The following is a 26712-nucleotide window of genomic DNA, read 5'->3' as shown; positions in this document are numbered from 1 at the left end:
TTCTGCCTCTTACTCTCATGTCTACTGTAAAACTTTTAAAAAGGTAATTTCCCCCCAAACAAGCACCTCGTTTCCAGCCCCAAGATTTCAATTAGAGTTTGCATTACACAATATGACTTTAATGGACTAATTCTGAATCGTCACTACTGAAAACCCGAATTCTTTTGCATTTTGCTAAGATTTATCATGCTCTTGTTGCCATTTAATGAAGAATTTGTCTATGTTGAAGTAGGTCTTGCATTTATTGTACTCGCAGAAAAAAAAATAACAGCTGTTAACTACTGCATGAAACCAGCAGCTCTGCTCTAGGTTTTAAATAACCTGTCTTACTGCATAAAATTCATATTAAGACTTAAAGGAAGTGCCATAAAATAACTGCTATAAAATTAAAAGTCACACAAAAAGTTCTGCAAGAGATTATGATTTTCTACAAGTCACCTACTGAATGACACATCAGAGCTAAAATCAAAACCTCGCCTAGAACTTTCACTGGCATTACATCATTCAATTCCTCTTTGCTCATTGTAGCACTTCTTAAATTCCATACCCTGGAATGTATGGAAATACTACATCTCCTCATCCCATTATTTGATTCCAAGCATGAGAAAATGAATGCAGACGAGTCACTGGAAGATCTCTTTTCTTTCCTTCACACATTTGTGGACACAGGTGTGCTGTTGAAAAACCTGATAGAGCAGCACCAATCTCAAAGTCCCCAAAGCCTGCAAAATTGCTGCAATTTTCACCAAAAAGTGGCAAAAAGGTGAAATCTGTGCCCACCAAACAGCACAGCAGTGACACTGGACAGCAGCACCAAGCACAAGGGGAACTGCACAGAGACCTCAGAACTTCTTGGGGACAACAGAGAAAAAAAACCTCCTCAACTGTAATGTGCAAAGTGTGAAATTTGGCAATCAGTCGGAAAATACAAATCCAAGGATTTGGATCCATTTTCCAGCCCAACCCAAAGCCCAATGAAGGCTTCTTCAGACCTGTTTCACCAGGCACTGCTCAATTCATACAGCTCGTTTCAAACCTATATATAAAATTATATCAATTTCAGATATTGGTTCATTTCCTCCTGCTAGGTAACACCAGGCCATCCTACAACAACGTGCAGTCTGATTAATGACACCAGAACTTGTCCTCTATGGGAATGGGGCTGAGAGATTACCTGCAAACCAGAAGAAACGTCTGTGCAAACAAAACCAGCCAAAATATAGAATAAATAAAAAAATAAAATCAAAAAATGGTGGCGTGAAATTCTCGCTTCCAAATTAAATCTTCTCCTTTATTTATGGCCCATAAGAGTTACAGGCAGGAAGGATAAAGTAAGTGTGAAGGCAAAGCACGAGCAAGGACGAAGCTGAAGTAAGTTCAGAATAAAACACAAACACTTCACAAGATGAGGGCGACCAGATTTGGGTGTTTATATCTTTTTCTTTCCAGCCTGCTTTGGCGGCCGGGGCGTTTCAATGTCCCGGAGCGGTGACACAAAGCCCCGCGGGGCTCGGCGGGGCCGCCGCCATCACGGGCCCCTCACGCCGCGGCTCCGGCGCCCCCTGGCGGCCGCTCCCGCCGCGCTCCGTTATTCCCAGGGAAACGCAATGTGCATTAAGATCAAAACGTTAATTTTACATTAAAAATCAACGTCTTAAAACGAACTTCAAACCGAAATGAACGGGGGCTTAAAATGAACGCAGCTTGAGCGTTTGTTGCTCCAGGCTAAGCCATAACATCGAGGGAAAGAAATTGACTCCCTCACATCACTTTCTCATTTAAAAAAGTAAACAAATAAACAAACCAGGAAAATGCAAACATCTAAGCAGCTGAAATATTTATTTCCCAGCGGGTTTGAAGCATGGGGCCTGCCAAAGGGTCAGCAGGCTGATCTAGGCCATGTGTGACCAGCCTGAGCACACAGAGAAGCTCAGCACCGCAAATGCCACATTCCCAGAGGCCTCAGCTGAAATCCAAGGAATTCCAAGGAATTCCCGGAGCCAAAGGAACCTCTGCCTCATTCTGCCCAGCACTGGGGTCCCCACCAGGCCAGCCCAGCTCCCCAAGCAGAGAATCCCTCAGGCCACATCCAGTGCCAGAGCGAACGTCACATCTTCCCAAAACAGCTGTTGGGATGGGACCGATTTACTTCCCTTTTATTTACTTCCCATTGGGCTGATTAACATTTCCTAATGAAAACACATCCATAAAAGCTGACTTGATAATGCTGATGGCAAGTGACAGCCCTTCCCCTCAATCCGGCTGCACCAGGATTAATTTGTCATCTCCTATCCCTTAACAGAGAAATGGTGCTTTGAAGTTCTCCTTTTAGACACCTTTGTTCAACGCCACACGGGAAATACTATTTGGATCTGGAAATAAAATACCTCTGGTAGATTTTTTTACACAGAGCAGACACATTCCTTACTAAAAGACTAGTGAGTTTGCAAATAAAACATCCAAAAATATTGGCAGCAGCACAGCATCAGAGCAAAGTGCAAATTGTGAGGCAGCAGTGGCCTCTGCCATCACAAACCTTCAACTCCTGTCTCAACACACACGGGTTTATTTTTATTCTGGGCACTATTAGATCAAAATCTGGGCCATCTAGATGAGGTAAAACCCCCTTGGTTGAACTGCTAAGCTACAGAGTCAACTCTGAAACCAAGTTTGACTCCAACCCTTTTGTTTCACGCCCTATGATAGTAAAATTTTATCCTGTAAGCATTTGAACATTTGCTCCTTTGTGGTGTCAGAGACTCACATGGCCCACAGTTAAATGGGTCAGGGAAAATCTGAACGTAAAGCAGGGCAAGATGTGCAGTTACGAATCCACCGTGAACAGAAATAAAAGCAATTCTCATGCATTAATGGTACATCAAGCTAATTCAAGAAGGCTAAAACCATTAAGAAGGCATCCTGGGGCAGTACACAGTCATTACAATACTGTGCTGACAAGAAGTATTAAAATAATCATTTCCAATGTCATTGATAGAATCTGTTCTGATAAGCAGGGGGGAAGAAAGGTCTCTAATTCTTAATTGGGAACATGAAGCAAAATGGATCTTATTAGCATTTATCTAATTTTTAAAATGCAATTCCCTTGTTCAACTATTCAAAATACCAAAAAATAAGAAAGTATTTATTATCCTCCACCATTGGGCACATTTCTAAGCTAAACCCTTGCAACATGGAACAACTTTTTTTTTGTTTCAGCCCAAAATTCAGGTTTTAATTCCCAACAGGATTAAACCTCAGTGGGACATGGCTGAAGGTTAAAAAACAGCCTCTAAAATAGCCAAATGTGAAGCAGGATTTTGGCTTGCCCTTTATTCAGCATTCCTCTTACAAAATAGGAACCAATGGACTTGATCTTAAGGGTCTTTTCCAACCCAAGTGATTCTATGATTCCATTTCTGTTACAATCAATAGTGAGCTCATCAGCTGCAATGAAGTGCTGGAAATGAGATATTTGGATTTAACTCGAGAATAAAGTAGCATTTTCATAATAACAATAATCATTCAAGTTAAATTATTTTAGCACTCAGCTGTGGAGAAAATGGGAAATGAGTTATCACAGAAGAATCGTAACAGATGACCACCAAGTTCAGTAGCTGCTTGCAGGGGATAAATTAGAAATTTAATTTCTAAAGTGTGTGCAACGAAAGAGTAAAAAGCTCTTCAATGCCATTTCCAATTTCTTCCTCCAAAAGGCAGGTCTAGATCACAGCAAGGCACAACACAGAAACAAGAAAACAGGTTTTAAAAAAAGCTTGCAAACAAAGCAGCCCAAACCAGGAACTGGTGTCAAAACCCACTAATTGTGTGTGGAAGAAAAGTCTCTGGGCTGGAACATTCTCAGGTGGAAAGTTTTTTGGTTTGTTTTTCTTTTTTTCGACATCAGAGAATCCCAGAATGGTTTAGATTGGAAAGAACCTTAAAGCTCATCTTGTTCCACCCCCCTGCCAGGGCAGGGACACCTTCCACTATCCCAGGTTGCCCAACTAATCTGGACCCTCTGAAGAAGCCACTAAAAATCATTAAAGCTACACTGAACCTGAATGCCCCAGAGCAGCACAAACCAAGAGATATTTAATCAAGTGCTCCCTATTAACAGCTTGCACTGCTCATTCACACCCCCTCATTTAATGGGGTTAAGAAGTTGCTTTGTTTCCTGCTGAAATAAACAGCAAAAATTATCAGGAATTGGATTCGGTCCCAGACATGTCTGGCAAGTGTAACCCATCCATACAGAAGCATTTCTAATCCTATTAGCTGGCAAATATTAAAGAGCTGGTTGGCTGCCATGGGGGTAAAACATGGTATTTCTTAATATTTCTTAAAACACATGATCCCTGTCAATTCTTTCTTATGACCAAAGAGAGACAAATGAGCCTCCTGAAAGCTTACAAGTTTATCACACTAGCTTTGTGCCAAAAGACTTCTCTCAAAATCTCTGAGAAAGGAAAAAAAAACTAAGAAGGAGACTGTAGACAGAGCCACAAACACTAGGACTGGGAATATATAATTAACCATCTAACTATAGCCAGCACTCAAAAATAAATGTGCTAACAAAACCCCCTAATGGCTCTTTGAAACTCCTAATCAATATAGAAAAATCTAGGCAGTCAAAACAGTAATTTTTGCAACTAGTTTGAGTGAAAACAGGGAGCAAAGCAAGAAGATGCAGCTTCAAAATCTGTTCTCTGAAATCTGACCAACAGCATAGGTAAAAAACACATGCACATCAGTATTTTCCATGTCAAACATAAAATGTTTTGCCTCTTTTCTCCCCATGTTAAAATCACAACAGTTTTATTTTTTTCTCCAGTGTAAACATTAGAATCTATCACCTTTTCATTCCATGTAAAAATTTGAATTGTTTGCTTTTTTTTTTCCAATTTGAAGTGTCATTTCACACCCTGTTGTGAGGTGCTGACGTGACACTGCCTCACATAAGCACAGGCAGAGCAGGACTTTGTAAGAAGAAGCTGGCAACAAAAAAAAACCCAGAACTAAGGAGCTCTGAGAAGCATTAAAACTTAATTAAGAAGGTTTTTAGACAGAGAAAACTGATGTGATGGGGGGCTGACACATTCAGCCACAAGAGGAGCCTGGTGAGAGGAGAAGCCAGGCAAGCCCCAGGACACTTGGTTGAAATTCCACTAGAGGGGGCACAGATCCCATCTCATACAACTCCAGGATCATGGAATCAGAATATCCTGATCTGGGAGGGACCCACAAGGATCAAAACCCCTAAATGAGACTCTCAAAGAGTCACAGAATGGTTTGGGTTGGAAAGGAGCTTCAAGCTTACCCTGCCCACCCTGCCCACCACGGGCAGGGACACCTTCCTGTATTCCAGGCTGCTCCAAGCCCCATCCAACCTGGCCTTGGACACTTCAGGGGTCATGGGGCAGCCTCATCTGCTCTGGGCACCCTGTGCCAGGGCCTGCCCACCCTCCCAGGGAACAATTCCTTCCCAAGATCCAACCCCTATCTCTCAGTTCTGAGAGAACACTGAATACTACGCTACTCAAACTCAGCATTTTCAGCTACTCTGCACAAACAGCCCCTCAGCCTCTCCACGAGCGCTAAAACCAAACCAAAGAAAACTCTGCTAAAATAAAACAAGTACCAAAGAAAACTGAAAATTAAATAAGGACTAAAAATAACTTAAGATGCTTAAGACTAAAGGTGCTGGTGGAGAACACATCCATGCATGTGTGATGTGTTCAAGATAAGGACTTGTCTTAGAGAACACTATAAAAATGCCTAAAAAAATCAGCATTTTCTTTAACTGAGCAGGCAAATATCTGAGCTATCCCTATGGGTCACTGCTTAAAAAGAACAGCTAGAGGATGGAGTGATTGCTGGATGAAAAAGGCAGCTGTACCGTCATGGAAGACTCTCTCCACGTTGAGCCCGTAGGTGGCACAGGTCTCGTAGTAAGTGCATCTCTTGAGGTCATTGGACAACTTCCTGGCTCTGGCATCGTCGATAACGCGGGGGTTGGTGGAGGTGATGGCATCTGCATAACCACAGGGGGAAAATGCCCATTAAAGGTTACTTGGAAACACCAGACTGGGAGTCACACAGGCACAGGAGGGTCCTGGAAGCTGAAAAACACTTCTGAGATCACCGAGTGTTAACATCAACCCACAGTCACCCCTAACCCTCAAGTGCCACATCCAGTGGTTTTTGAGCACTTCCAGGGATGGTTCCAATGCTTGACAGACTTTTCTGTGAGGAAATTTTCCCTAATATCCAACATGAGCCTTCCCCACTGATGCAACTTCAGGCCAGCTCCCCTCATATTGACCAATACCCAAGCAGTGAGTTTAAATACAAACCATGAAACAGGGTGGACATCACTCTAATTTACATTTCCTTATTAAAATTACCAGTACACTGATTCTAAAAGGCAGGGGGAAAACCTCCAACGCTTTTTGCTTTCCTTACACACATATATTGAGCCCAGTTGTTGCACCAAAAAATAAAAAAAATACACAATCACACGAGCTCTGATGTAGAATATATCTAGGGAAACAAGTGGGTGATTAGTACAAACATGCTGAATAGTTTTTAGGGTTATTTTATGTGAAATATTAAACATGACGTATTTTCAAGAAATTGAACTTAATTGTAAATTACTTTCTCAAACTCTGCTGTGAAGGGCACCTGGAGATGTTGTGGGAACATACTGCAAAGCTGATCAAAATTGTATTTTTCCAAACAGTCATACCTGAGAATTCTCTCCAACAGCTTCTTTTCATGAAAGCTGAAAATCAGAAATTTCAGTTTCTAGTGCTTATCCAGAGGAGCTGAAAAAAACCCTTACACCAGAATAGACAAAGGAGAAGCTTCTTTCTTGCTACTCCATCATACTCCATCATAGTGATGGACTCTGTATACAAAGGTGATACTATTTGAAGTGATAATCTTATTAACAGATCTTGAAATGGAAGTTTTTTCCCCCAGAAGTACTGTGTTACTCTTCCACCCTGTGCCTGCAAGTGTTCCAGGCCAGGTTGGATGGGCCTCAGAGCAAACTGGGATAGTGAGTGGAAGGTGTCCCTGTCCATGGCAGGTGGTGGCACTGGATGATCTTCAAGGTCCATTTCAGCCCAAACAGTTCTGGGATCCTACAACATCCCAGAATTGGGATGTTAATTTCAGCATTTAAAGCTTCCCAGAAAATCTTCCTTAAAATATGCAACCAGCCACAGCAGCAAAACAGATTTGTTCTTTGGAAAAAAAAACATCACCTGAACCTAAACATGGAATCAAAGCCTCTTGCAATGCTGTATTTGAGGCTCTGCCCCGGGCATGACAGGACCAGACCTCAGCTGATGTTGTCATTATCTTCTCATCAGATCCAATTAACAAAAATAAAGCAGAAATTAGAAAAAGTAGGAGCTTATTTTTTTTATCAGCAGAGGGCGCTGATAACATTTAACCAGATAGGAACTGGTAGGGCTCAGCTCCAGAACACCACAGCTTCCCAAAATTCACCTCCTTGTTCCAAAGTGGCTCAGGCTGGGGCACCGAGTTGGCTTTGGAAGTCATGGGAGGACAACTGGAAGCACTGAGCCAGTGTTAATATTTTGGGAAAGATTTCATTTCACATCTCATTTCAGGAACACAAACCAAGTCCAGGTTGGACAGGGCTTGGAGCATCCTGGGCTCCTGGAAGGTGTCTGTGCCCATGACACAGCTGGAATTAGGTGTGCTTTAAGGTGCCCTCCCTCCCAAGCCATTCTGTGATTCTGTGATATAAAAGGTATATTTCAAATATGTATTTTAACATATAAAGTGTATTACATATTTCATATATTTTATTTCACTATCAAACACAGACAAAAAGCTGTGTTTTTTTCTGATGTTTATTCCTAGAATTAGCATTATTTCCATCTTTTCAAAAGATCAGCTTTGCATCAGTGCTGCAACAGAAAATGAACTTTTCTTTTTCTGGAAGTAACAGGAAGGAGATAGAAAACCATACCCCAGTGTCAGAAGGGCACAAAGAAAATAAAATGTTGAAGAAATGTTTCCCCTTCATCTTTTTAACTCCAGCTTCAAGCCCAAAACGTGGCCCTTCAAACAAGCTCCTTTCTGCTTTTTGGTGGAGTTTCTGCTGTCCTAAGACTTTTTCTGTTCCTACTTCCCCTTTTCCTTCTCATCATCTGTTTCCTCCCTCCAGCTGGGCAGTGATTCCTCCTTCCCTGCTGCCCACACATCCCCTCTGTGCTGTCATCCCTTGGCAGGAGGCAGGGGAAGGCCAACTGCTCCCTGACCACGTGGCTGAAAAAACCCCAAAAATCTTCACCACCACCACCAAAACCACTGGGACACACTAAAAAGGAGGATGCCCAAAACTGAACCAAGAAATTCAAAACACCTGTGTTCTGATTCTAACAGGTGATAGTCTTAGAAAGAGATGTTAAAAGGAGTGAGGAGAAGCTGGGAAGGGCTCAGCCTGGAGAAAAGGAGGCTCAGGGGACCTTCTGCTTTCTGCACAACTCCCTGGCAGGAGGATGCAGCCAGGTGGGCTCTGTACCCAAGGAACAAGGGACAGGATGAGGAGAAATTACCTCAAATTGTGCCCAAAGGGTTGTCCAGCCCTGGCAGAGCTGCCCAGGGCAGTGCTGGAGCCACCATCCCTGGAAGAGTGTAAAAGTTGTGTGGATGTGGCACCTCTGGACATGGTTTAGTGCTGGCATTGGCAGTGCTGAGGGAACAGTTGGATTTGATAATTTTAAAGGGTTTTTTCTAACCTTAATGATTCCATGTTCTGTATGGTCAGGAACAGAACAGCCTCAACTCTACCAATGCAGAAAACCAATCACAGTATGGGAAACTGGTGAAATGTTACTGGGATATCCTGGCACAAGGAAGAGAATATTCAAAAGACCACTCAAATGCCAAAGAAACTGAAATATTTTGGGTACCTTTCCCTTGCCGTATTTCCCTTCAGGACAGCTGCTATTTCAGAAGGAAAAACTGGGGGGAAGAGAGGTTGGTTCAGGTGACAAAAAGCTACCTTTCTACTTGATTTACAGAGGTTCCCAGAGGCACAGCCTGAGGCCAGGGTTCATTTCTGCTTCCTACCATGCTGCTGGAGGTTTTCCACCCCTCATCCTTCTGCCTCTCAGCAATGCCAGGGAGTTGAACCCTTCCACACTGCCATGCACATGGAAACTGGCTGCAGAATTTCCCTACACAACTGATTTACCTGCCCAAATTCAATGAGGGCATCTCCATGCTGAGCAAGAAAACCACCACAACCAGCACACAGTGAAAGTATTATTTAAAATTTCCTTGCAAGTCATAAAATCCTGGAATGGTCTGAGTTGGAAGGAGCCTTAAAGCTCATTGTGTTGCACTCCCTGCACCTTCCACTATCCCAGGTTGCTCCAAGTCCCATCCAACCTGGCCTTGGACACATCCAGAGATCCAGAGGCAGACTCAGCTTCTCTGGGCAACCTCTGCAGGGCCTCACCACCCTCACAGGGTAAATTCTTATTTCTTCTACATATCTAACCTAAACTTCCCCTCTTTCTTCAGTGCTGGAAGTCCTACACTCCCTCTCCAAGAGAGCTGCCAGGACATTTTTCTCTCACCCCAAATCTCCTCCTTGCAATGCCACAGCCCTGTAGCAAAGGGGAAAAGACAGGACATGGCTTGGCCAGCTTGGAAGTGTCAATATGGTCTGAAAAGGCCAGCTGGAAATGAGGGCTGCACTTACCCTGGGTGCCCACCAGGACCATGGGGATTTCACTAGTGTTGCGATAGTTGGCCATACGGCTGTAGTAGTGGTAAACAGTCTGGAAGCTGACTTCATCCTCCAAGCTGAACACAAAGATAACAGCATCCACCCACATGGCAAACTGCAGGATAAAAATGGAAAAGGCCAACTGTAAGAAGAGCAGCAAAGGGAAGAAGGAAAACCAAGAAAGAAACATTCTTACCTTCCTGCAAGGGAAACACACACCAGAAAAACTCACAAACAATCCAGGCCTCAATAGGGGGATGGATAAACTGCTAAGATGATGAATCTCATCACCCTGCAAGCCACGGGGCTCTGGGATACACAAGGCATTTCCCCACAAGAGCATCTCTTTGTGACTGGGATGTGTGAGCACCAGCCCAGTCAGTGCACACTGGGTTTGACTCCCAGAAAACACAGCAGGCCAAGATTGCTGGATCTGTGCATTTGAAATGAGCAGCACTCATCTGCAGTGCCGAGTCCCCATGCTGTGATTTGCATGCACACATGCTGATGTTGCTGGCAATGCCATGACAGGCATTGATAGGAATTCTCACATCTTAATCCACGCCCAAAAGCATTAATTTGAGACTTCCAATTCTTCACCATACAGACACTCTCAGCTGAGCCAACAGCGCCAAGTGCCTCGTTCTGCTTTCAGTGGAAGAGCAAACTGCTCTCTCTTGGCATCAGGAACCTGCTGAGAGACATGCAGGTGCACAGGACAAGCCAAGGTGCTCCTCAGTGACCATGCAAAGTGAGAAGCTTTGAGCTCACAAGTGAATTAAGATTATTTAAAGACATTTAACTTAACGGTGAACATGAACAGGATGTCAAGAAAAAAAACTCCAGCTTACCTCGCTGCCTTTATTTTTCCCTAAGTGACTCCATTCCTACCCAGATTTAGAGCAATGGAAACAAGCTTCAGCCAGGGGATTTTCATGCTCTTTGTTATATTATTACTACTATGTGCCAGGGGACACACTGAACAGGGAGGTTCACTGGGGAAAGGCTCTACATATTCATGACAATTGTATTGAAACCAAGCACTGCCTGGGCTGTTATGGTGCAAAAATAGACAAAAAATTGTTTTGAGGTTTTGAATCAGGAGGACAAACTTCTATAGGGGAAGGACAGGACTCGTTAACACATAGCACAGTCACTGCCAGAATAAGGTCAACCACCACATTGTTAAACTGTTCAAACCACAAGATGCAACCAGAGGAACTGGAGACAGCAGCATTATTTGGGAGTTGTGGGCTTGCATCTCATTATAAAATGGTTTTTGTTGACTGGACTCAACAGCATCCTGCCAAGGACTCTTCCCACCAACTGCAATGTCCTTAAGGCATCCATTTGGAAGCCAACAGTCTCTCTAAACCTGCTGAATGTTTGAGCAGTTGTAGAGCAGCCTTCTAATAAAGATCATTTTAAAACACTCCACAGATTTACACAGTGCAGTTCCTGCAGACAGAACATTCCAGCAATTCCTTATTTCTCTTTTCACATTGAAATACAGCTTAATCTTTGTGGATATCAGACCTGTGGTACGGAAAACCAAAGGAATTTCAGGAAACACAAGGTCTGGAACCCTTGAATGTCTCATCCAGAGTAATGTGCAGGGAATAGCTTGAAACAAGAATAAATCAGGTGCTGGTATAAAAATCCATTCTCAGACTTATTTATTAATGTGAGTGAGCAGAGCTGTCAGTTCAAGGCGAGCCCAAAACCAAATTATAAAAAAAGTTTTAAATTAAAAAAGTTGCATGCAGCAGCTCAGTGTAGGTCAGTGTCTTGGTTTAGGGCAACTTTGGGAGGACTGGGGATACAAGCATCATAAAGTCACCCTAGGTCCGTCAGTCACTAGGTTAATTTGGTTTTACAATAGGAAATTGAATTGTTTTCATCTTTGAACCGTTTTATCTTAGGCAAAGAAAGGAGAGACCACAGACCCACAAAAAGAGTCTTCAGGAAAGTTTCCTTTTTCTCCAGTTCTGCGACAAATAATGGGACAGTAACCTGGGGAATAGCCATGACCCAGTGTCAGGAACTCCAGGTGTCAGCTCCTTATTACTGCAGTTGGAATTCAATCCCAATTATTCATGAACCCACAAGCACTGCAGGAATTAATCAACTGATTAAACATTTTTTAATAGACATATAACTTGAAATTACACCCAAAAATCCAAAGGGAATTTATGGGAAAGGTGAGGTAACACTGACACCTCAAACCTCTTCAGCAAATCCTAAGGATGGAGAACACATCACAGAATCTCAGAATAGTCTGGGTTGGAAGGAACCTTAAAGCTCATCTCATTCCAACCCCCTGCCATGGGCAGGGACACCTCCCACTGGGCAGCAGCAATCAAAGCCCCAAATTTACCTGGCACATACCAGGAGCACACCCTGTGCTGTTCATCCTGTGAGCTCTGCAAACCCAGTTCTTCAGCACAAAACCATCTCAGATTGCTGCATGTACCTTTACACCTCCACTCCTGACATTTTTAGATGAGTGAATGTTCTCTAAGCATCAGAGGCTGGAAAGCAGGGGAATGCTTCAGCCAAATCCCTCCCAGCCCCAGACAGAGCTCTCCTTGTTGCTCCTGCTGACACGGCTGCAGATGTGCCAACGTTTTATTTTGTCCTGTGACTTCCTTCCAGGATGTCTCTCTCAGCCTCCATTTCCTCCACGTCCTTTCTCTTCCCCTTTGTCCTGGCACCTTCCCCCACGCTCTCACCCTCCTGGAGCTATAGTAGTGCATTGAGACCCAAGCTGCTGCTGCTGGCACTGCTCCCCCTCAGCTGTTTGGCGACAGCGCAGTTCCTGATGCTAAATTATTGCTTGTTTGGAAGCTGATCCCTCCTGCAAGACCTGAACAAAGCATGGACAGCAGCAGCCAACACTCAGGAAATCCTGCCAGTGCCCAGGTGAGGAGAGGTAGAGAAGGAAGAGGATGCCCAAGACAAAGATGGTGCCTGCAGAAAGGGTCTGAGCTGGGTCTGAGGTGATTCAAGCAGCACATGAGCAAAATCTTACTCAAAACAGAGTAAGGGTCAAGCACACAAACCTTCAAGTGCCTTCACAGCCAATGGCTTGGACAGGCTGGGAGAGCTGGGGGGTTCCAACCTGGAGAACAGAGCCTCTTCCAGAGGGGCTTCAAGAGAGCTGGAGAGAGACTTGGGACAATGGCCTGGAGCAGGACAGGACACAGGGAATGGCTTCCCACTGCCACAGAGCAGGGTTACATGGGATAGTGGGAAGGAATTCCTCCCTGTGAGGGTGGGCAGGCCCTGGCACAGGGTGCCCAGAGAAGCTGTGGCTGCCCCTGGATCCCTGGAAGTGTCCAAGGCCAGGCTGGACAGGGCTTGGGGCAGCCTGGGATAGTGGAAGCTGTCCCAGCCCATGGCAGGGGGTGGGAGTGAGACAAGCTTTAAGGTCCCTCTCCACCAAAATCATCCTGGGATTCTATGAGATCCTGATGTGTCACCAGGGGAAGCACATTGCTTGGGAATTCAGGAATAAATATATATATGAATGTATAAATGTATAATCTTACTTGCACGGTCTCAGTCAGAATCCCAAATATTTGCTACCCACACTCATCCATCCCTCATAACTGAAACCCCAACCATTTGCTGGACAAAATCTTTTTTCACCTGAGGGTGATGCTGGAATGAGCTGGAGGATGAGAAGAACCCAGGACAGAACAAAGCAGAGGCAGTTCTTTCAAAGGAACTTTTGAAAAACCAGGAAAGCGAAGCTTTGGGCTCACCTGTGCCTCCGGAGGGCCTCCTTCATCTCTGATCAGCAGCAGGTAGCTTTGTCCATCAACCACTATCTCCTTCTTGAATCTCCCACCTGCCACACAAAGCAGCTCATTACAGACAGCAAAGGTGCAAAACACTCAACAGAAAAAGGCTTCGCTTGTGGAAAAAAAAGATCTTTTGCAAATTAACCAGCGACTGGAATGTAACTGATATGTGCACACATGGGAATTACTTAAAGTTATTATTTTGTACTTCAAGTTAAGGCATGTACCTGCCACATATATATATACAAATATATATATATATATGTATAAAGAATAAGGATAATGTGGGAAAAAGCCAGCAATTGCACTACAGCCCACTTTAGGTGTCCTTGGGTTGATACATACAGTTAAAACCCTGTATGTATCACCTAATTTAAATAACTGTGAGAGAGAGAAATGTCTCTAAGAAAGGCAAAGTTGCACACAAACGACATCGTGTCTCATCACCAAAATCAGCTTCTTGTATCAATCAGCATTTCCTCAAGGGAAGCCCAGTTCTCAGAGCACAGGTGGGATGTTATGGGAATGAGAGTTCTACACTCACACACCACAGTTAGGGGAAGATACCAGACACATGTTAGACAAAAAAGCTACAATGGTGCTACCTCTGGAGAGATGTGCTAAACTAACAGAGAGCCCTGTGCTGCTGACTGGGGATGAATCCCAGACCTGCTCTGGACACCTGGATAAAGAGACTGGAGTCATAGCCTCCAACCACATCCTATTCCTGACCCTGTATTTGCAGGGAATGCAGAACAGGGGTGCCTGTGACCACCAAAGAGGCTCCAACCCCAGCAGCTGGAGCAGCTGCTCTGTCACCTCCTGTCCCCTGGCTCCCAGGGACTCAGCCACCACCCCAGGGCACGGTTGGGATTGCTTCTATTGGGGCTAACTGTGTATTTCAGGCACTCTGCTGCCTTTCTCAAATGACAAATCCCATTTAGGGCTTCTGGTGTGACGGAGCCTAAGCCAGGATTAGCGAGCTTGGCCTAAGCACTGGGGAAGCATTTAGGCTCCTCTGCTGGAGCAAACCCACTCTCATCTCCCCACCTAAGCCTCAAAGCCCCCAAGGCCTCCAGCTTAGCACCACCCACCCTCACAGCTGAGCTTCCCGCACTGAGATAAAACACATCCCTTAACACACCCTAAACTTCACTCTTCACCCCTATTTCTTAAACTGGGATTAGCTCTGATTTGAACCCTATTTCTCAGCTTCCAAACTTGTCATTCTACCAAAACCAATGCATTGAAACATGGGCTGAGAGCCAACAGCTCCAACCTGCTCTCCAAACGAGCTCCCCAAGCAAACCAGTCAGGCTAATGTCGATCCTCAAAATGCAACAATCCACACAAAAATTGCTGCCTTAAGGGAACCCCACACTGGCTTAGACCCAGCATTCCCCCCCAGCCCAGCCACAACAGCAGCTTTAAAACCAGGATTACTCCCCAGCTCAGCTCTGTGCAACATTAAAGCATGTTTAAACACATTCTGTGTTTAATAAAAGATGTAAGAATGGGAGGTTTTGTGGGTTCGCACTGGGGTTTTTTGTTGGCGTTTTTTTTAATATTTTCTTTATAAACATATCCTATTAGCAGTATTAAACATGCAACAATTAAGACTATCACATTTCTGGTTGTTTAATGGCACGGAAGGAGCAGAAGAGCTACGTATGGATTTTCATTATCTCGCTCACAAAGTGGATTTCAATCCTGCCTCTGCAGATCAAGTGGCAGATAAATATATATCATTACTGAACCTGAAAAGAACAATCCCAAACAAGTGTAAGACTTGTAAAGGAAACCAGTCTCAGCTCTCAGGAACTGGATTTCTATTAATCAGGCCATTATTTCCATACATTGTCGATTAATTGCACGCGCTTCCCAATGAAGTGTTAACTAAGATGAATTACTTCATATAGAGCCCTCCAGAGAGGGGTTTTAAAGCTGTAAGCAACAGTGGAAATGCAGTATATGAGTGATCAGAGAGGGAAAGTTCTGCCTAATTGCCATTTCCTATTTCTTTTTTTTTTTAAAAAAACACTGCAAGTTCCCCCAGCTAATTATAAAATACCACACACACAACGTGTTTAGGAGCCAACTCATTATTCCCATGGTCAACAGGATGCCCTGCCAGTCTCACTGTACCTTCAAAACACTCCTCAGAGGCACAAAGAAGGTACAGACAGGGTGGAATAAAAAAAATAAGTTGAGAATTGAAAAATAAAAAGTGTTTGAGTGTACATACCCAGCTCACAAACGTGAGCCCTAAGAGATTTACTCTTCAGGATTTGACTGTTGAGGGCAGCTTGGAAAAGGGCACTAAATTTAATAAATACAGCCTAAGTCAGCCAGCAACTCTTTTCCTTCATGAATCCACACTAAATTATCACCTTGGGGACCTGCTCCTTGCCTTCCCAAAAAACACTGGGCGTGGAGCTGAGTGCAATTATTGTTAATTCCAGTATTAAATTCAGATCCAGATGGGCTGTCCCACTTCACTGAAGGCTATCACCCTGCTGCAGCCAACAGGCACAGTCAGCTCAAATCTGCTCAAGTGGCTTCTTCACCCTTAAAAGCAGGATGTGCTCATTAGCTGGAATAGGCACATCCTCACAAGCCTTGATTTTTGTTTGGATTTAAGTATTTCATGACAAATAGTTTGAATTTTAACACTGCTCCAACCAAACTGTTTCAAAGAATGCCCTGCATTTCCAAGCTGTACTAAATATTTCAAAACAAATCTGAAGGCTCAGAAATGGAACAGCAAACTCACGCTCATCCCTCGAGTAAAAATTATTTTATGCAAATCACAGCTCACAGCAGGATTCATCCTTAATAATTTGTGTTTCTGCACCATTAAGGAGCCCTTACCATGAGCACACCACAAAATTAGGTGCTGCACAGGAGAGAGATTAAGAAAACCTACCTCAATATCAAGAATTTACACAAACAAAAGCATTAACAGTGAATAATATAAAGGCCCTGCAAGTATCTGTGGTTGTAGGATGAAAGCAAACAATAAATTGCTTCTGTCTTTGATTTGATGAGCCTTGATGAGACCCATGAGCAGTTTGGGCAAGGACAGCGATTTTGGGACGGTTCAGCCTGGACAGCAGCACGTTCATTATTTTTTAAAATTACATCTAGGAGTTTGTAAAGTACCACAGGCAAAGAGGAATCAGAGAGATCAGCCAGTTCAAATATTGGACTACAGCAACCCATGAGTAAACCAAACACTCTCCCAGGGCTACAAAACACCCCCTCGATTTCCCTAAATATCTGCGTATGTGATGGAGCCAGGAATTACTGTCTAAACCAACGGTACTGAGAACAAAGAAATGACCTTTTTAATGTAAAGAACGAGCTCAAAACCCACATCCCCTCTCCCAGGGGAGGTGGCTGGCTTTGCTCTGGTCCCTTCAGGATTATGACACATGCAGCTTTTTAATGAGGGAGCTTCTCAGCTCCCAGCTGTACCTGCCAGGGGAGGCCATGGGGAGGGGACGACTGGCGGCCAAAGGACGGGGCACCACAGGTACTCCAAGGCAGTTATTCCCAGTTTTCCAGGGCTGGAACAGTATCCATTCACACAGGCTCATTTTCAGATGAGCACACCATTTTTACAGGTGACAAATGCTGCTCCTGTGCCCAAACCCACCCTGCACAGGGTGGGAGGGACTCATGAAGCAGCCCACAAACCACCCTGCTCTCTCAGGTGCATCTGCCCACACTCCTGCTATAAAATGCCCCACACATAAACACACAGCTTTGATCAACATAAAGCTAAATAAATTCTGTGCTAAATAAATTTACAGCCCTGGCTGAAGACCCGGCACAAATTGGAATTGGGAGGATCAACAACAGCTTCCTGATCTCATTTTCATGCACGACGCTCTGTAGGCGAACGCGCAGAATCAGCGGCGGCGCAGAAATTAACCAGCAAAAATCGGTATTAATTTTAAACACTGCACACATTTGTAATCAGTGGTGCTCTCTGTTACAAAAGCTGGATATTACATGGGGAATTCCGGGGATGAAGGCTTTAATCCAGGCTCTGACAGCATGGCCACCCCCTCCTCTCGCCAAGAGCTGTTCCACCGCGTAATTGCTCACCGGAGCAGCCGCTGATTTTCTTGCTCTATCCCCAGGCTCCACTGCGCTCACCAGGCTCTTTATTCAAGCAAATTGCCACGGGGATGAAGTTATTTAGCCATATGAGAAGGATAAATTCGGGGGGCTGGCCACACGACAAGCGCAGGCAGCAGCTGAACGTCTTCTGTGGCACGGCAAGACAGAAGGTAGGACTGAGGCAGCTCTAAAAGCCTGTATTTTATATTCCCAGTGACAAGTGCATTTTGACAACAGCAGCCAGTTGTCTCACACATGCACATTCTCTCCCTTTTTTTTCCCCTCAGAAGATAGAAAATAGTGCCAAGAACCTGGCTCCTCTTCAGGGAAACACGTTCAAAAATTCTCCGTTCAAACAGATGGCCCAATAGTGGTCTTCTGGTTTGCTACTCACATTTTTTATTTAAATAAACTAATTTTAAAATGTTTTTCACGTTCCACAGCATTTCCACAAAACAAAAATAAAAGGAAAAGATTCTTTCCCCTCAGAGGGTGCTGGGGCACCACCCAGGCTCCTCAGGGAATAGTCATGGCCTCAAATCCTGCCAAAGCTCCGGGAGCATTTGGACAATGCTCTCAGAGATGCACAGGGTGGGATTGTTGGTGTTGTAGGAATCCACAAACAGAGAAACATTTCTCTGTTTGTCCTATTCTCCAAAAAGGTGTTCATCTTGTCTGCCACTGACAGAAAAACTGCCAAATATCCCAGGATTTATAAAAAATTAAGTAGAAAGTAGTAGAATGTTTAGTATGTCACTGAAGTGAAAAATATAGATTTTTAAAGTGTTTAATACATGGAGTAAAGATAGAAGAAAAAAAGGTGTAGTTCTTAACTCTCCTTCTTCCTTCTCCATGATTCTGCAGTTTATAAGAGCACAAAGAGCAATTGGTTGAAAGCTAGTCGCAGTTTTAGTCACATATGTAGATACAGAAAACTAATTTGCTAATATATAAAAACAATACCCATGTCTATTGTTAATTGGGTAAAAATGGTCATAAAGATGAAACAGCCACGTGGTTGAAGGCCATTTTGTGCCATCAAAACCAAAGTGTGCCGGGTGATAATGATTTGAACTTGTGCAGAAAGTCTGGAGAGACCTGCCAAGTCTTTGATAACATCCTAATAAACACAAGAAACAAGATCCTAACGAGCTCTGGAGTTTTCTTCCTGACCTGGAGGACTGAGATAAACGGAGCTCCCCGTGAGGGAGGATCTCAAAGGAGTTCAGCTCAGAAGAGACCAAGAAATCCATTTCAAGAAGTGCAGCACAAAACAGTGAAAAAAGTTACAGGTGTGTCTTTGCTGGGTCAGTGACTTTCCACAGCTCAGGATATTCCATGGTTGTGTGATTTTGGGTATTTCCTGAATGCAAGCACGCTGCTAAACAACAATTGAGAAACCACGAATGGCTGAGCTGGGTCGAGGACCAAAGGACCAAGGAACCATCGTTGCCACACGAGACTAAAGCTGCAAAAGGAGCCCTGGCCCACCTTCCCAACAGACCACCTGGGTGAAACAAACCCCAAAAGCCAACAAAGGCAGTCTAGACTGAGCTTTTCAACCCCCACCACCTGCTTCTCTCAACAGATTTAAGATGCATTTCAGGAAATAAGTGGAGAGGTCTCCCAGAACTATCAAGACATACCCAATTAAAGCAGGATACCCCAAACAGGTATCACGTATAAATGCAATATTGCACCCCATAATCTGATCTTTACCTAAAAACTAGCAAGGAAGCACTAATATATGACCTTGCAACTCCATGGAAAGAGGATTCACTGCTGGAATTTTAGTAGCATTCAACAACTTATTTCTGAGATGCATTCACTGATGTATTTGCAGTGCCTCTCCAGAAGGGCAGATGCAATGGGATCCCTAAACCTGGAAGTGATTTGAAGGGAATGTATGAATGAAATTTTCAGGTTTTAAGCATTCAGGAAACAAATTGTGCACTTCAAAAATATTTAAAAATTACCTCAAGCTGCACAGAATCTCCGGGGTTGGATGGGACAGTGGGAAGAAACTGTGAGGGTGCTGAGGCCCTGGCACAGGGTGCCCAGAGAAGCTGTGGCTGCCCCTGGATCCCTGGAAGTGCCCAAGGCCAGGCTGGACAGGGCTTGGGGCAGCCTGGGATGGTGGAAGCTGTCCCTGCCCATGGCAGGGGGTGGGATGAAATGAGTTTTAAGGTCCCTCCCAAGTCCAGCCATGCTGGGATTCCAAGATAAACAGGCTGAGCTAGATCTAATGCTTTATCTCAAACAGAAGGAGGGGAAGGTGATTGATTAAACCACCAAGATAAATGGGAACAAACCAGAGATGGCCTCTGAGCAATTAAGTTTCCCTCATTACCCAGAGACAGGACTCAGGAGCAGAGCAGTGCAGATTCTACTCTCACTGCAAAGCTCCTGACAGCCAGGGTAGGCTTTGCTAAGCCAGTTAGAGAGGGCCAGTCTTTAAAAAATCACTGTAATGTGAGTGCAGATATAAATGTAAAGCACACTCTGTCCCCATCAAATGACTCATCTGAAAGAAGCAGCACGATACTAATCCAAGTTTCTGCAGCAGTTTCAACTCTCCTGCACCCAGTTTATTAACAACCCAGAAGATGGAAGTAACAGGCTATTTAGTTTCTAGATAATGAAGCAGGAGGGACTGTAATTATAGTAGAAAATTGGATTGTACTTCAACAAGACCATAATGAGTTCAAGAAATAGAGGGGAAAAATAAAAGCAGCATCACCAGGACAAAAGTAGGGACAAACCAGCTGTGGAAAGATGGGAGACAATGGCAAAAACCTCTGGCACAAGAGAGAAAAGCAGCTGGGAATTCCTGCAGAGTACAGAGAGGGGGACAGCTCATCCTAGCCCATGTCACCATGCCAGCCTCAGCCTGTGCTGATCTGGATAGAGAATCCCAAGGCAGATAAGGACCAAAATCTGCCTAGAAAATACCCAGTCAAAAAATAAGCATGTGAACCCTGGTTATTTAGGAGAACACACTAGGAAGGCAGAAGAGAGGTGAAGTCTTACTAAGAAATAAAATGGAAATATTTTTTCCATCTTTCCAGTTATTAATTATTATGGTCCAGGGAAATAAGGAAGAATATCAAGTGGGAGCAGACATACAAAGCTCTACACCCCAATTCCAGGGATAAACCTTGGGTTCAGACACCCCTTAGTCCAACATGAAGCAGGAACATATCTTTATCAGACACCCACTGCACATCAATACACAAAAATTGTGTAAGTAAAAGCTGAATACGTTGTATGTTCTCCTAGTTCAGAAGCATTTATGATGGATTGAAGGGGAGGAAAAAAAAACCCCCATGAAGCTGTAGGGAACCTTCCTCCTGTGCCTCACACAGAGCCCTCACACCCACCCAACCTCCCCAGTATCAGGAGCCTCTTGCAGCCACAAGCTGACCAGGACCTACAGTTCAATCACTGCTCCCATTTCTACTAACAGCTCACTTTGCATCTTTTTTTTTTTTTTCCTTTTCTTGGTTTATTTTACTGACAGCAGGTGCAGAGGGCTGCTTACACCTCACACCCACTAATTGTATACACACAAGTCTAATTTTAAAAGCTTATTTTTATCAAAGCAGAGACAGAAAAACTTCAGCACGTCAGCTCCTTCAGGCAGGATGTGATACCACTTTAGCACACTCCTACCTTTTTCCACCACCAGTCTTTTCCAGTTTTAAACATTTACAGCCCAAGATATCACTTTCCAAACAAAGATCCTTACAAAGTCAGCCCCATGATTTAAAATAAAACTTCTAAGTTGGCTTCTCAGGCATTCCATCTTCCAGACAACCCAGCTTTCAATCTAACACAAAATTCATCTGCTCAAAATTTCTGCTTGACCTCACAAGCTTCCAACATAATTGCAAAATCTTAGGGCACACTAACAAATCCTGAACAGCCCACAAAGATGAGCCCAAAAATTACCTCCTAGAAGCACTGATGCACAGATCTCAGGCCTTTTCTTACCCCTCTTGCCTTTTCAAACATCCCTTTGCTTTTTATACCTAGCCAGCTTCTCTAATACCTGTCCTTTAATTACAGTTTTACATCACAAATAGCAACCCTGAAGTTAAAACTGGACTTTGCAGTGATTACACCATAATTTGCCCTCCCTAAAATGGGTACAAACTCCTGGTGACAGCCTGCTGTGGCAGCAAATCAAGGGGTCTGTTGAGAATTCAAAATATTGTGAATAAAATGCTTTCTGATACAACTTCCCAAAACAACAACAGATTCAGTGGAAGGGGAAAAAAAAAGCTCACAATAAGAAATCAAATCTAAGCTGAACAAGGAACAAATTCAGAGAAAAACATTAAAATCTGACTTTGAGATCAAGAGTGAAACAGTGGGATGTGATTTAGAAATACATCCACAAGTAGTTTTTCAGAAATAAAGCAAAAGGCAGGTCCAGCAGGAGCCACTCCAAACTGGCTCCAAAAGCAGCAGCAGCAGCAAGCAAGGGGCACTGGAGACTTGAAGCTGTGGAATCCCAGAATTTTGGCTGGAAAAGCCCTCTCACATCACCAAGTCTGACCCCTCACCCAGCACTGCCAGGGCCACCACTAACCCCTGGCCCCAAGTGCCACATCCACACGTTTTTCTGAACACCTCCAGGGACAGTGATCCCACCACTGCCCTGAACTGCCAGCTCCAATGCTCAACAAGCCGTCTGGTGAAAAATTTTTCCTTAATACCTTAAATATGTGCCTCCCCTGGGCACAACTTGAGGCCATTTCCTCTTGTAGCATCACTCGCTACTTGGGAGAAGTCACTTTTATTCCTGTTCAGAGCCTAAAGTTGTAACAGAAGTTTTAAACCTGCTTTACAGTTTTTCCCTGAGACAGAACCTTCAGAGGAGCCTGTTATGAGGAGGACACAAATGCTACAGACATTATTTCCCAAATCTCTGGGCATTCAAGGTGCAAACTGTTAAAGAGAACACCTTAAGGACCCTCAAGGTACACAACCTAAAAGGGAAGTGTTTTCTGGCAATCTGCTTCCCCAGCACCTCCTAAAGAGCAAATACTTGAGGTTTTTCCTTTAATTAACAGAGCTCCTTATTTGTGTGACACTTTAAACAGCCCCCAGCCCGACAGCTGGAACAGAGAGGTTTTCAAAGGACTCTCTAACCCACACAGGCAGTCCCGGGAGGGCAGGGAGAGGGAAGGGCTCCAGAGGGGAGAGGGCAGAATACATAAACACCTTCTTTTATGTTGAGCCTGAAAGGTTCCAAAAGCCCAAGAGAACCCACTTTTAAAGCAGTGCTTTAAAAGGATCAAAAAAGAGACAAGTGTTGTTTTATATCTGGGTGTCAGCGTGAAATGCCAAATAAAAATAATCAGCCAGTACTATTAGAGCAAAAAGACAAAGAACTGAAAAGAGGTAATTTTGAAACACATGTCCCAAGTCATCACTATCTTCTGAACATGGGACAGCATCTGCCTGTGGGTTTACAGGCCAAAAAAACCTTCATCTGCCCCAAAGTGCTGAGAGAGCTTGTGAAAACTGCACCAAGGATTTGAAACCAACACAGAAAATTTCAGCTTCCTGGGGTTTTGCAGCCCAAGAACCACAAAATACAACTTTAAGGTAAATGTGGCTTTTTTGAACTCATGTTGGGGTTCTTGAAAAACCTCCCTGTAAGCCCTGTGTAAATTTTTACATGTACGAAGGTGATTTTTTTGGAATTCCAAAAAATCCTGAACAAAAAGGCATGAGTGCTTCTGAGGAAAGCACCCAAGTACATCCTCACAGGACACATTGATCTGCTCTTCATTTACATTTCAGCCAGCTGCTCGCCAAGAACAGAGCACACACATTAGTCTGGGACACATCCTCCTTTTCTTCATCAAAGATCAAATTTGGGTGTTTAGTAAATATGGCCTTCCTACATGTTTGAAAATATATTAACTAGATAAAAATAGCAAGTGGCTTCTGTAAAGAGATTGGCAGCCTCAGGAACCTAATTGTTCACAGCAGGCAGAACTGCATGAATCATGTGGAGAAGGGGACAAGAACCTCAGTGCTACAGAGGGGAACAATTGTCCAGTTCTGCTGCAGCTCCCATGTCCTATTCAACCCAAAACACAACCTGTGACCCCACCCCAACATTAAATCTCTCAGCACAACCAGATGCAAGCAAAGAAGGATCCCAGAGTGGCTTGGGTTGGAAGGTCCTTTAAAGCCCATCCCATTCCACCCCCTGCCATGGGCAGGGACATCTTCCATTATATCCCAGGTTGCTCCAAGCCTGGCCTTGAACACTTCCAGGGATAGGGAGTCTTTTTTAATCTCTTTGGCTTTTTTTCCCAGGTGAACCAGGTCCACACTCTTGGATTCAGCCCAGGATCAGACCTGAATGAAGACACCTGGAAGTTCAGCCCAGTTAACAGATTATTCCTGAACTTTCTGCATACATATTGTGTAAGGGCCTGTGACCAGGAGAAAATCTCTTAAGAGGATGTGAACAAAAGCAGCTGAAATTTTAAAGCACTCTTCCTCAATCCTCCTTGCATAATTACCCTTTGCTGAGAAAGCATCAGACAAAAATAGTTACTCGAGATAAATGGAAAAACATGGACACTCATCCCTCAAGATGTAATTTCTACACAGAATCAGAACCCTTCAGGTTGGAAAAGGCTTCAAGTTCATGAGTGCATGTTTTTCTTACAGGCTGGCAACTTATTTTTATGATACTTCCATGATATGCTTCAAAGGGCAGGCTGAGTGTGACACTTCATTTAATATTTTAACATTAAACATGACCATTCCTGCTGTTTTATGACCATTCCTGACATTCAAGTGATACACTGCTCACTGAGGTACTGAAAAAAGGTGGTGAAGGCTGCACTAGTATAAAAATATTTTTAGGTCAAATTTGGAAAGAGAGCAAATGATCACAGCTTTCTGAAAAAACACATTAAAGGCTTTATTCTGTACCTTTTACTGGGGGAAAATCTCATTTTTACTGCAAGTTTCTCCACTACGAGAGGTGGAACCTCCAGTGACTGCAACAGCTACTTGCTGTCTCAACTCAGGATGGTGGATGGCTTTTATGCTTTTTAAAACACTAAAAATAATTACTCCACATGAAATGAATAAATAACTCTTAAATATATCCCAAAGTACACAGAGAAGAAAATAACTTTTTTGTCACCCCAACGAAGACCCCCTGGACCATAATTTGTCTTTTTTTTTTATTAGACTCACTAGAAAACAAAGTACTGAAATAATCACGACATGACTTAAAATATTGACAGACATGCCAGAGATGTGGAAAAGCCTTTATGTCATGTTTCACACCTCTGTGGCTTTTTGGAAACAAAACCCAAACAAGTAACAGAATCCTCCTGACACCCACTACTCCTGTAAACTTCAGTTCACCTCGGTCTGCAAAGAATTCAGTCTCAAATTCCACATCCACCACACATTTCTGTTTGCTCCTACAGGCAGAATTAAATTTTTAATGGGGTGGGGAAAAAAAAAGCCACAACATTTCCCACACCTTAATTATTGTTCCAGTGGGTGAAGCACCCAGAAGTCGTAGGTTTTTCTTCCAGTCACTTAGAAAGTCCTTAGAAGATCACAAATCCCTAGGATTCCTTATTTCCCATCAATTCCTCCTTGTATCATCACAGAAAAAAACTGACAGTCCCAGACTACTGAAATTCCCCTTTTACAACAGGGTAACACGTTGCTGCTTTTCTTACATCTGATTTAAAATGTGTCAGCAGCACAGCTAAGTGTATGGCAAATACGCAGAGGAAGAGTCTCAAGGCCGTTTTTCTTCCTAATAAAAACTTGTTCTTTGAGAAAACAAAGGTTTGCAAGTTACAAACACATGAGGGATTGAAAAGTTCTGAACAGAAATAAAAACTGGGGCAGGCAGTGAGAGAAAACTCCACTGTGAAGCCTAGGATTCCTCCTCGTGGTGGGGAGGTGGTGATGGGCCGCAAGAGAAATCAGTCACTTAGAGAGCTGAAGGAAATTTGAAACCATTTTTACATAGTTAAAATTCATTTACTGGAATGCTGAAGCCTTCAAGGCCTACAGGAGATGTGGCACTTGTCTGATGCAGGGCAGGTTTCGTGGTAATTGTAGCAATTTAGAAAGGAAAGGCGAGCAGAAATAGCAGTCCCTGGCCCTAAATCACCACTTTCACGTGAGGCAAATATCCATCACTTCACCCATTAAGCACTGATTTTATGATGCCTGATAAATTTAGATGTTAGAAAGCCATTCCAAACCAGTAAACTCAGGTTTTTCTAAACTGATCAAGCAGCTGACATCTTAACATCCGATACACATCCTCTTCTTTATCCAATTTAACAGCCTGGCACATTCACAGCCCCTCAGAAAAGGAAGAGGGGAGGATCCACAAAGGTCTCCAACGTGAAGGATTATACTTTCTTTTCTAGGGGCTTGTTTGAAGGATGTAAAAGTGCTCAAGACCAGGTTGGACCAGGCTTGGAGTGACCTGGGATGGTGGAAAATGTCCCTGCCCGTGGCAGAGGATGGAATTGGGTGAGCTTTAAAGGCCCTTTAACCCAAACCATTCTCTGGGTCTGTGATTCTCTGACAGAAGTAAAACACTACCAAATCACCACTACATGTTTACTGAGGATAATTTATATGGTTTGAATTTCCTTTAATGCTGACTTGATTGGAAACCTTGACCTTATCCCTCACAAAGCAAATCAGAGCTCTTAATTATTCCAGTTTTCCTCTTGTTAATGAAATGCAACAGTGTCATTAGTGAGGCTTGTCAGCCACACTTATGTGCAGAGAAATGATTTGACACTGCTTTTGTCATCTAATCCTTTCAGGAAAAACAGTCACAACGTCACTCAAGCACTGTAAATAAAAATCCTTCAAGACAAAGGGGACAGATGGCAACACTCTCAAGGAGCATCACCTAAAATATTCATCCTTTAGGAGGAGAGGAGGGTTAGCCCTGTCAGCAGTCAGTAGATTTGA

General features: G+C 43.6%; 1 protein-coding gene across 13 annotated transcripts in view; it reads right to left on the bottom strand.

Moving 5' to 3' along the window:
• Positions 1-26712, bottom strand: part of AGAP1 (ArfGAP with GTPase domain, ankyrin repeat and PH domain 1) — a 301042-nt gene that overhangs the window by 173814 nt on the left and 100516 nt on the right. For all 13 annotated transcript variants that reach the window (XM_023930576.2, XM_086898932.1, XM_023930573.2 and 10 more), the window contains 3 exons: positions 13543-13628; positions 9749-9890; positions 5897-6031 (listed from right to left, as the gene is read on the bottom strand). In XM_023930576.2, the coding sequence (XP_023786344.1) occupies positions 5897-6031; positions 9749-9890; positions 13543-13628 (363 nt within the window). The remainder of the gene's footprint in view (positions 1-5896; positions 6032-9748; positions 9891-13542; positions 13629-26712) is intronic.

Source organism: Cyanistes caeruleus, chromosome 7, assembly GCF_971803275.1.
Source record: "Cyanistes caeruleus chromosome 7, bCyaCae1.hap1.1, whole genome shotgun sequence".
In the NCBI taxonomy this organism is placed as follows: domain Eukaryota; kingdom Metazoa; phylum Chordata; class Aves; order Passeriformes; family Paridae; genus Cyanistes; species Cyanistes caeruleus.
Note: the sequence above shows the minus strand (reverse complement) of the source record. Positions and strands in the feature narration are given on the sequence as shown.